This window comes from Phodopus roborovskii, unplaced genomic scaffold, assembly GCF_943737965.1.
Source record: "Phodopus roborovskii unplaced genomic scaffold, PHOROB, whole genome shotgun sequence".
NCBI classification, from domain to species: Eukaryota; Metazoa; Chordata; class Mammalia; order Rodentia; family Cricetidae; genus Phodopus; species Phodopus roborovskii.
The window spans coordinates 369,935-382,305 of record NW_026126586.1 but is presented as its reverse complement, the minus strand read 5'-3'; the positions used below and the strand labels follow the sequence as shown (position 1 = coordinate 382,305).

The 12,371-nt window shown below is 39.1% G+C and overlaps 1 protein-coding gene across 1 annotated transcript in view; it reads right to left on the bottom strand.

Moving 5' to 3' along the window:
• The window catches only part of Efhb (EF-hand domain family member B), a 56,961-nt gene that overhangs the window by 23,456 nt on the left and 21,134 nt on the right, over positions 1 to 12,371 (bottom strand). The window contains exons 5-6 of the mRNA XM_051204196.1: positions 11,558 to 11,668; positions 4,291 to 4,420 (exon numbers count right to left, since the gene is read on the bottom strand). Coding sequence (XP_051060153.1) covers positions 4,291 to 4,420; positions 11,558 to 11,668 — 241 coding nt within the window. The remainder of the gene's footprint in view (positions 1 to 4,290; positions 4,421 to 11,557; positions 11,669 to 12,371) is intronic.

The following is a 12,371-nucleotide window of genomic DNA, read 5'->3' as shown; positions in this document are numbered from 1 at the left end:
GCTTTCTTGAGTCCATGCCCACACTTGGGTGTGTACTGCCTGCCTTTCCTATGAGCTTCTCTTTACTTATGTTAAATACAGAGGAGCTCAGAGCATCAAAGCAGGATGATCTAGGTTCAGATTCCAAACAACCACATAGAAAACCTGAGTCTGGCTATAAGTGCCTTCAATGAACATTGGACAGGGGTTTGGGGGGGGGGGCAGATCCCATTGGACAGCCAGTCTGCCAAAATAGGTAAGTGAAAGACACCATCTTGGAGGAGTAAAATGGAGAGTGGCAGGGGAAGATAGCTATCAATGTCCTCCTCTGACCTGCAATGCATTTGGACAGTTTTGCACATACACTACACATGTGCATGCACACACACAACTCACATACATACACACACAAAACACATACAAATACAATTTTAAAATGTTTTAATCTCTTAAAATCAGCTCAAACTCTGCTTCTCATGCCTAATCACCCTGAAATTCTTTTCTGTAGGATATCAAGAATGTCAGCTTCACTCAGAAAAGAACTCCTCAGGTTGATAATGTGTGTCTGTGTGGAGCTGCATCCCTCCCATTCCCACCATGTTCATGCCCTTTTATCTCCATCTAAGAATCAGTAACAAGAAGGAACCCCACACAGTCTTTAAAAACATGGGAAGCAGGGCTGGAGAGATGGCTCTGGGTTAAGACCATTTGTTTCTCTTTTAGAGGCCCCAGCTTCAGTTCCCAGAATTCATACAAGGGCTCACAACTGTCTGTAACTCCAGTTCCCAGGGATCTAAAGTCTGTTTTCTGCCCTCTGTGGGCACAACACACACATGGTACACAGGCATATGCACATACAAAACATATAAAATGATGCTAATGAAAACCATTTTTAATGCAAAAAGCTAGAGCAATGGTCACTTAGTCAGGAGGCTATGGCAGGGGGACCTGTCAACTCAAGAGACAGGAGCAGAGCCCATCTAAGAAAAAGAAAGCAGAAAAGTGTTTGCATTTCTAACACACACACACACACACACACACACACTTATTGAGGGCTGGGAAATAGCACAGCAGTTAAAGAACTTCCTGCACAAACTACAAGCTGGAAGTCTGGTACTCCGAATGTACATCTTGGCATGCTATCATACTGATTTCTGAAGGGAGAGACAGGATCTAGAATCCCCAAGGCAAGCTAGTTAAGAAAACTAACCATCAGTGAGCAGAGGGCTTGACTGAGCTACCCAGCCTCAAAAAATAAGGACAAAGAGTAATCAAAGAACAATACCAAAATTACTCTGAGACCTCTACATATGCACACACTTACTTGTGCACTCATCACATATACACATGACACATATACACAAGAAAGAAAAGAAGAAAAAACTGACCTGCCTATCTTGGTGTGTGTGTGTGTGTGTGTGTGTGTGTGTGTGTGTGTGTGTACATAACTCAGTAGTTCATGAAAGATTATGTTTGTCAACTTGACTGAATCTAAAATCTACTACAACACAAACTGCTGACATTCCAGTGAGACATTTGAAGCAGGAAGATTTACCCTAAATCTGGGCCACACCTTCTGGTGGCAGCCCGTGTAAAAGGACATGGAAGAAGGAAACTGCTTTTGGCTGTTTGTCCTCACTCTTGCTAGCAAGATCATCTGCTCTGTTGCTGCTGTATTCCTTCAGTGATGTTAGAACCAATATCTTTGGGATTTCAATGCTGAAGATCAGCATCTGTCTAGAAACTCTCCAGGACTCTGGCACCCGATTGGGACTGCAGAACAACTGTCTGATTCTCAGTTTTCCAGGTACAAACTACATCCTGTAAGCCAATCTAATAAACCCCCTGTAAATTCCTATCAAGAACTCCAACTAATATAAGGAGTATGGTGGATAGTTTCATATAAACTTGACAAAGGCTATAGTCATCTGGGGAGGGGAGCCTCAATCAAGAAAATATTTCCATAAGATCAGGCTGTAGACAAGACTATAGATCATTTTCTTAATTGGTGATTGATTGGGGAGGGCACAGCCCATTGTGGGTGGCAACATCCCTAAGATAGTGGCCCTGGGTTCTATAAGAAAGCAGGCTGAGCAAGCCATGGGGAGTAAGTCAGTAAGCAGCATCCTTCCATGGCCTCTGCATCAGCTCTTGTCTCCAGGTTTCTGTCTAGTTTGAGTTTCTGCCTTGGTTTCCCTCAATGACTCTGTATATATAAGCCAAATAAACCCTTTTCTCTCCAAGTTGCTTTTGGTCATTGGTACCAGAAGTGGGGTATTACTGTAACACACCTGACCATGTAGTTTTTTTTGGGGGGGGGTTATTATGAAAGTACTTTGGAACCTTGACTTAGGCTATTGAGTATTCAAACCTTAGTGATCTGTTTTGTGGAAGCTTGGAAGACAAAAATGTTAAGAACAATGCAGATGATAAAGGCCTGGCTTGTGATTCTGGTTAGCTGAGGCTGATGAATAAGCTGTGATTAAAAAAATACCAGAACCACTGAAGAAAAATCCTTTTTTTTTTTTTTTTTTTTTTTTTCCTTTACTGGGACAATTGATGCTGGTTTGCTGGAGCTGAGAACTTGGTAGTGATTAAGAAGAGACCATCATCACTGAAGTGAAATTTTATGGGAAGTGTTTCCTCAGAGTCAGCACGCAGAAGCTTTGTTCCAGAGGCAGCCACAGTTGTACCTTATGCTGGCAGCCAAACTTGGTTTTGTGTAAGAGTCTCCCAGGTAGTACTGGTTTTGAAGGCATGAAGGGGTCATGGAGAGCAGCTGAGGCTTGGTACTGTGAGAGGCCAGGAAAGGCTATTGAGGAAGAAACAGATAAGAGTAGCAGTGGAAGCCCCAGGACTGAAGGGATTATGGAGAAGGTTGAAGCTTTGCACCAAGAAGAAAGCCTAGTAGAAGCTACTGGTGAATGTGAAACCCAGTTGCAACAGAAGAGCCCAGCATTGAGATACCAATACTGTAGGATGACCAACAAGAACAGTAGCAGCCATGGAGTGCCACCAGCTGGAGCCTAGAAGTGTATACTGCAGAGAGCAGGGATAAAGAAGTAACACAAGCCCTTTGGAGGAGCCAAAGAGATTGTGGGTGAATCCCAGTATACTGGACACTGGGTGATTTATACTATTGGAGTTTGATTTACTTTGTTTGATCTGATTGTGACTGTGCGTTGGTTCTTCCCTCTTGAAATAAGAAGGTATATGACTTTTTTGTGTGTGTGTAGGGGGAGGGGGTTCAAGACAGGGTTTTTCTGTGTGCCTATCCCTGGCTATCATGGAACTCACTCTCTAGACCAGGCTGGTCTCAAACTCACAGAGGTCCTCCTGTCTCTGCCTCCTGAGTGCTGGGATTGAAGGTGTGTGCTGCCACCAATGCCACCACCACCCACTGATTGATTTTTTTAATTAAATTTATTTATTTGTTTATTTATTTGTTTGTTTTGCAGCTGACCAGTTTCCCCTCTCTCCTCTCCTCCCATTCCCTCTCCCTATCTCCCCTCCACCCCCCCATCCATTTCCCCATCCACTGTTTTTTGTTCAGAAATGGGCAAGCTTCCCATGGGTAGCGAGAAAGAATTGCATATCATGTTGTCCCAGCCTGTGAGATACACCTGTACTCACATGTGTATACACACACACACACACACACACACACACACACACACAAAAACACAAACACACATACACATAACACACACACACTTAAAAATAAAATCTAGGGCTGGAGAAATGGCTTAGTGGTTAAGAACACTGGTTGCTCTTCTAAAGGCCCTGGTTTAATTTCTGGCATCCACATGGCAGCTCACAAGTATTTGTAACTCTACTTCCAGGGGATTCCACACCCTCACATAGACATACTTGCAGACAAAACACCAATGTACATAAAATAAAAATGAACAAATAATTGAAAAATAAAATCTAAAGCAACAACAAAATGTAAGTAAAAGCTAGGGCACACCTGAAATTCTAACCCTAGGAGGCTGGGGCAAGAAGACTGCTACAAATCCTAGGCTACTATGGGCTTCAGAATGAATTCCTGTCTCCAAAACAATCAAAAACAAGTCCTGAAGTAATTTCAGAACAGCACAAACAAGCAAACAGTATCATAGCTATCTCTGGAGGGAACAGACAGAGTGGTGGCAGAAGTAAAGAAATTATAAGATCTATTTTTCTATGAATGCTATATTGGAACATGTTGATGTATTTAATATCTCTTAAAAACAAATTTTAAATAGGTAGTTATTCAAGTACAAATGCTAAATCTCTAAGATTTATTGCTGGAGGTATAATCACACTTACATTTGTAGTTCATGCAGCCAATGTAAACTTTTGGCCATGGTGCGTCCATCATTAAAATGAGGTGTCGGGACTCCATACAAGTTAAACCTATGGAAACTTTCTTTGTTATACTTTCGGTTCTTTGCTTCTCCTGTGGGTAGTAAGAGCAGTGAAGACGACTTCTGAGTTAAACAAAACAAAGCAAAAAAACTTATCTTCAAAAAGGCACACTTATTCTCATGAGAATTGGACAAGTGGGACAAAGACTAACTGGACCCATACAGGGAGCTGTACAGACTCAGCTACAAATGGCAAAACCACTCTCTTACACATGCTGCAACACCATGGAATGTTACACACGGAGTTCCTTGTGTTCATGTTTATCAGGTATTGTGGCTTATGGCTATAATTTCAGTACATAGGAAGCTGAGACAGGAGGACAGTGAGTTCCAAACCTGCCTGGGCCACAGAGTGAAATCATGTCTCAAAAAGCCAAAAAATAAAGTGGTAAGCTCTAAATAAACAACATAAATAAATAACCAGATACACCACCTAAACCCAGTAAGACTAATAAATGAATTCATAAAAGTTGCAGGACACAAAATCAATATATATATTAACCATAGGGGTCCCTGTATTTACCAGGACTGGCAGACTGATGATCTGTGATCTGGTTCAATACAACTCAGTAGCCAGTGTTAATTTAAACTTCTACAGTCTGACACCCGACAGTTTATTGGAGGCATATTTAAGTATAGTACAATGTTGAAAAAAGTTTTTCAGTATAACACAATCCTGTGTACACAAGGAGGCATAATTACATCAAAATTCTTTTCACAGTACATGTCACTTCTTCTGTGAAGGTAAGATCCAAAGACAGACTACATGTATTATCTTAAGGGCTTAGGAAGAATATGGTGTGGTGTCAGACATACAAATACTGCAGAGGTCATCTGGGCTACTAGCACTTAAGTATGGTCACTTAAGTATGGCCCTACAGATATTACAGATTGCCCAGATATTAACCACCTCTATCTCCAGTCTTTTGGATGGACAAACAGAATATACATATCTGTTGTTGAAGAGACTATCCTGTGAGATTAACATTCCTAGTGCAAGGACTTTTGTGCTCTCCAAAAATAACTACCTAGAACAAAAGGAAACTGAGAAAGCAAATTCTATTATAATAGCATCCACTAAAAATAATACATAGGAAAAAACTTGTTTTTTTTTTTTTTTTTTTTTTTTTAAATTGGCTGGTTGGTTGGCCAGCTGAAGTTGAAGCTCAAATGTTTAGCCCTGAACATACTAGGAAAGCTCTGTACCACTAAGCTACAACCCAAGCCATTGTTTGTCTGAGATATGGTCTCACTATGTTGTCCAGGATGGCCTCAAATTCATAGGCTAAAGAGATCATCCTAGCCCATCCTCATCATAGCTGAGGCAATAGGCCCCACACTACCACTCTTGGCACTTAGGTAAAAGACTTGAACACTGAAAACTACAGAACCCTGTGGAGAGAAACTGGGCACAAATGAAAAGATATTCTTTGTTCATGTATAAGCAAAATTGATAATATTAAAATACCCATACTGGAATAGGTGAAATAGCTCAGTGGATAAAGGTGCCTGCTACAAAACTTAATTTTGATTCAGGGACATGTATAGGGGAACGAGAGATGCAACTTGGAAAAGTTGTCCTCTTCTTACATGCTTATGGGCACATGTAGACACATACACAACACACAACACACACACAAACACACACATTTCAAATGCCCATAATCCCCAAATCAATATAGAGATTCTAACTCCTATCAGTCTTAATAGCCTAGTACTTAGATGGAGGCAGAAGAGTCAGGACATTTTAAAATATTTTTATTTATGTGCATATCTATGTATCTTTGTGTCTGCCACATGTGTGTAGATACCTAACTGGACTCTGGAAAAGTGCACTGTTTCCTGGAGCAGGAGTTATTGGCAGCTTTGATCCACCTGATGCAGCTGCTGAGAACCAAACTCAGGTTCTCTGGAAGAGCAGCAAACATTATTAATGGTTGAACCATCTCTCCAGCCCAAGGATCAGGACTTTGAAATGTGTATGGTGATAATTTGTTTGTGTTTTAACAAATAAAACTTGCCTTAGGTCTGGAGGTCAGGAAACTATATGGCTGAGCAGAGAGAGGAATATGAGGTGGAAGGAGACCAGAGCTCACTCTCCTTTTGGTTGGAAAGTTGAGGAGTTAAGGTGTGGCTAAGGTTTGTCTCTCTGATCTCTCAGCATTTACCCCATATCTGACTCTGATCTTTTATTGTTAAGGCCTATTAGAACTCGAGATATGTATGTATATGTATATATAATGTGTGTGTGTTGTGTTTGTACATATATATATATATATATATATATATATATATATATATATAGTATAGAGTGTGGATATATATATATATATATTGTATGGAGGGTGGTATGTGCGGGTGTCCATGGAGGCCAGTAGCATCAAGCACTAGCCTGGAGTTACAGATAGCTATAAGCCATGATGCAATGCTAGAACCTGGGTCCCTTGAATAAACAATACAGACTCTGATGAGCCACCTTTCCAGTCCCAGGATCAGGATTTTAAGGTCATCTGTGGGTGTATGTAAGATCCCCATCTCTATAAATATATAAATATAATTATATGACAAAGGCTGAAGAATAATGCAATAATACAACTTGTGCTATGAATGGGCAAAGCCTGCTAGTCAATTCCCAGCAACAAAGTATAATAAAAACAAAACAAAATTATGTTACAAAACTGTAGTAATAAAACTATGACACAAAAGCAGAGTATTATGGAACCACTACAATCACACCATCAGAAGGCAATGGCAAAAGGATTATTATGAGTTTAAGTTTAGCCTACATAGCAAGATCTTTTCTCAATGAAACAAGAAATGTACTACTGGCATAAAGAAGATGTATAAGAAGAGTGCAGGTTCATGCCTATAAATCAAGAGGCCAAAGGAGAGTTTTGGATATGAAAACAGCCTGAGCCACATAGTAAGACCTTGTCTAAAAAATAACGGTCAAATAGATTTAGCAACCCCCCCCACAAAAATATTCCATTCAAGAGACAGAAAATATAGATTCTTCTCTGGTATATGGAACTATTTCTTTAGTTATCTGTAACCACACAGATAATATTTTTAAAAATCATGGCTGGGTGCCATGATGCAGCCCAATACTTAGAAGGCAGAGGCCAAGTCTACATAGCTAAATAAGAGGCCAGCCAGGGCTACACAGTAAAAAATGTTATCAAAAGAAAAAACAAATTCAGAGAAATAACCAAAAATCCAGCTCAATGTTCTAGAGGGGGAAAAAGCAAGTAACCCCAAAGTGGAAAGCATCAACCAAAAAATAATGAAATTAGGACCAAGATTAATGAGACACTGATGGAAAATATATATATAGAATTAATCAAACCAAGTGTTGATTCCTTGCAAAAAGCAACAAGATTGGCAGGTCCCTAGCCCAAGAAACCAAAAGAAAAAGAGCATGAAAATTAGTAAAATGATAAAATGAAAGAGTAACTTGGTGGTAGAATACTTGCCTAACATGTTTGAGGCATTAGGTCCAACCCTCAGTACTGAAAGCAAAAGTAATAAGTTAATTTCATTATGGTGAAAAGAAATAAGAGTTGTTATAAGTGACCAATGAAAACCAGAAGGTTGTTAGGATATATTTTAGAAACTTATATACCAAAAGGCTGGAAAATTTAGAAGAAATAGGAAATAGCATTATGTGCAGATGATCTGAAATAAATAAAAGACCCTAAAAACTCCATCAGGAACCACAGCTGACAAATACTTTCAGCAAGTATTAGAATACAAACTTAACACAAAAAATTCAGTAGCCACCTATATACAAATGATAGACTGATCTCCATCTCTCTCTTTCATACACACACACACACACACACACACACACACACACACACGTGCACTCGCATGCGCGTGTGCATGTGTACAGACACGAGTAATAACAATATAGAGAAATAGCTATCTTATCAAAGCAATCTACAAATTCAATGCTATGCCCATCAAAGTTCCAACACAATTCTTCACAGAGCTGGAAGGGACAATTTTCAAACTCATATGGAAACACACACACACACACACACACACACTAAAACAACCTTAAGTAATGAAAGAACTGTTAGGAGTATTACCACCCCCAATTTCAGGTTGTACTACAGAGCTAAAGTAATGAAAATCATCATGGCATGCCACTGGCATAAAAACAGACACGTTGGTCAATGGAATTGTAGTAAAGACCCAGATGTAAGTCCATATATCTATCACCTTGAATAAAACTCAACTCCAAATGGATTGAGGGCAGATACCGTGATCTGACAGAAGAGAAAGTTAAGAAACAGTCTTGAAGTCCTTGGCACAGGAAAAGACTTTCTGAACAGGAAAAGACTGAACAGAACACTGATAGTACAGGTACTAAAAACAACAATTTATGAATGGGACCTCAAGAAAACCAGAAATCTTCTGTATGGCAAGGATATCATCATTCAGACAAAGTGGCAGGCTACACAATAGGAAAAGATTATCTTTACCAATTACAACAACAGATTTAGGTCAATACTTAAAATACAGTAAAACAAGGAAACAAATAACCCAATTAAAAATTGAATTACAGAAGTAAGCACAGAGTTCATGCCTTAGTCATCAGGGAAATGCAAAGCAAAACTACTTTGAGATTCCATCTTACACCAGTCAGAATGGCGAAGATCAATTAAAAAAAAAAAAAGATAGTTCATGCTGGGTAGTCATTGTACAGTAAGGAGTAAAGATATGGGGAAAGGGAAACGCCCATTGCTGATGGGAGGGCAAACTTTTACAGCCACTATGGAAATCAGTGTGGTAGTTCCTTGGGAAGCTGGAATAGCTGAAGATCCAGCTGTACAACTCTTGAGCATATATGTATTCTATATTCATTGCTATTCTATCCATAATAGCCAGAAAATGCAAACTGCCTATATGTACATCAATGGATGAATGGATAAAGAAATATATTTACACACTTAAAGGCAAGCCCAGCAAAAAATGGCCAAAATAAAATAAACTCAATGGTATTTTTTGAAGACTTTTTGCCTCATATTGATCTGTTTAGGTATTTTTTTTTATCTTATAGTCTTTTGCTTGTATATTAGTGTTTATGACTTTTTGTTTTTATGGGTGTGTGTGTTTTCTTTTGCTTTTTCTTTTTATTCTGTTTTTTTGGGGGGTGGGCCTTTTTATTTGTCTGTTTTCTAAAGATATAGAGAAAGAAGACAGAGTTTAATGGGTGGGGAGGTGTGGACTTTCTAATGAAGGGAATGAAGGAGAAGGGGAAATCATGATCAGAACATGTTGTAGGAAAATTTTATTTATAATAAAAATCGTGGAAATTGGTTGTAGATACTAATATGAAAAATATTACAAAATACTTCATGAGACAAGACAAAACAAATCAAGCAGGAGTATATAAAAAGTATATATACATACATACATACATATATATAAAATACTAAGGTACACACATAAGCCAGCCGTATAGCTGTAATCTCAGTATTTGGGAGGCTAATGTAAGAGGGTTACTAGTTCAAGGACTACAGTGAATTTGAGATCAGCCTGAACCACATAGGAACTACTGTCTCAAAACAAAAAAAGAAAAAAAGGGAGAAAATATTGAAAACAGAAATCTTTTGAATACTATATATTTTGATATAGTTTGTATTTATCCATCATTTCAGTAGTTATTTAAAGTAAGTGTATTTAAAAGATGTTGAAGGCCTTATTATCTCTGAACCTTGTCCCTCATGCACTATTTTGAGTTTCATTTGTTTATTTGTTTATTCATTAAAACAGTAAAAACATCTTACTATGTAGATCCCAAAAATCACTATGTAAACCAAGCTGGCCTTGAACTCACAGAAATCCTCCTGCTTCTGCGGCCCAAGTGTGGGGATTAAAGGTGTGTGCCTAATTCGTTTCATTATTCTATCAAGATTAGCCTTCATGCATTTTATAATTCAGTTGTAAATTTACAGCACTATAAAATTTATAATGTTGGTCTTCAAAATCTTTCCAGTACTGTGATGCCATTAGACAAGAACACTTGATAGCTTGATGGTTGCTGTTCTAGGCACCAGCCTAATCATTTTTGCATGTACTCTGCTCTCACAGGGTTACCATGCCACCATACCATACCATGAAGGGTTGATGGTCAGGTATGTAACTCTCAGGTTCTAAGATAGTAAATGAGTGAACTACCCAAACCATAAACCTACACACTTGGCCAAGACTGGTGTTGCGTGCCGGAAGTCCCAGCTAGATGGGAGGATAAGAAGGAAGGATTAGTTAAGCCTAGGAGTTTGAGAGCATCCTGAGCTACACAGATTCTTCCTTCAATATGGTAAGGGGGTGGGGCTAAAAATCATTAAATAAAATAAGAGCATGTAACATTCATCTGATGTGTCATTTTATTATTATGTATGTATGTACATGATGAGGTGGGGAGTGTAGCAGAGTGTACATGTAGAGGTCAGAGGACAACTTTCCATACTCTGCTCTTTCAATAGCTTTATGTGGGTTCTCGAATTAAACTCTAGTCACCAGGCTTGCATGGGAAACTCCCTTTCCCAATGAACCATCACTACACCTGATTTTTCATTTTGATAGTACAAGTGTGTTTGCATTTCTTCTACTTTTGTCTTTGCTGTCTTGAGACAAGTTTTCACTACAGCCAAGAGTGATCTAGAATTCACTCTGTAGGTGACTATTTCTTTTCTTTATGTTTTCTTTTCTTTCTACTTCTTATTTACTTATTTTCAAGACAGGGTCTCATTATATAGCCCAGGGTGGCTTGGAACTCATAGATTTGCTTGCCTCTGCCTCCAGAGTGCTCGAATTTACCACCACGCCTGGCTCTTTACCGCTTGCTTGCTTCTTTTTTAATATACAGCTTCACTATGTACACCATGCCAACCTCACACTTGCAATCCTCTTTCAGCCTTTTGAGTGCTGGAAGTATAATCATATAACATCATGCCAACTAGTTCTATAATTTATGAATTTGATGCATTAGTCTATATTTCCAGATACCAAGATTTATGATGCTATGAATAATAAATTGCCACCTATTGATCAACTTCATCATCCCATGGGTATCTAACTTCATAAACGTTATGCTCTGTCCTTTTCTTGAAAAATCTGAGGGTCTCATATCCTCAGCCTCACTTCACACTGAGTCTTACCTGCAAAATAATCATGGTGAGAAACAATGTACAAATCGTGTCCTTCCTGTCCTTCTTTAAACACATCTTCGAAAGATTTTGGTGGATTCACAATGTTACTAGCAGACAGTTCTGAAGGAAGAATCAACAAGATGATTATTAAGGGTTCCTACCTATTGTGTATACAAACTACAGCAAATGATAAATGTGGTCTGATGGTTTTATAAGCTACACAGAATGCCTTGGAGATCACATAGCCAATATAAGAGAATACTTATCAGAAAAAAAAAAAAAAAAAAAAGATGAGGTGGACAGAGTGACACATGCCTAGACTCTCAGCACTTGAAGGTGGAGGAAGGAAGACCAGGACTTCAGGTGAATTTGGCTGGACTACATAGTGAATTTGAGGCCAGCCTAGGCTACATAAGACTCTGTCCTAAAAGAGAGAGATGGAGAGGTAGAGAGAGGGAGGGGTAGGAGAAACAGTAAGAGGGAAGGAGGGAGAGAGAAAGGAAGAGGGGAGAAGCAGAGGGGAGGAAGGGAGAGAAGAGAGGAAGGAGGGAGGAGGGAGGGGGAAAAAAAAGGGAGGAGACAGAGAGGAGGGAGGAGGGAGGGAGTTAATGTATCATCTGCTGTAGAGCCCTGAGGTCTCTGAGGATGAGAACTCTGCCAGAGCCACTCAGTCATACCCTGACTCCAGTTCAATCTCAGTCCTAAGATTCCAGACAATCTTGGTTTATACTGCAAACAAATCTGAATTACAAATGAGCAACACTGTAGTCCAGCCTCAAGCTCATATTGACTCTTCTGCCTCTGTTTCCCAAACACTAAGATT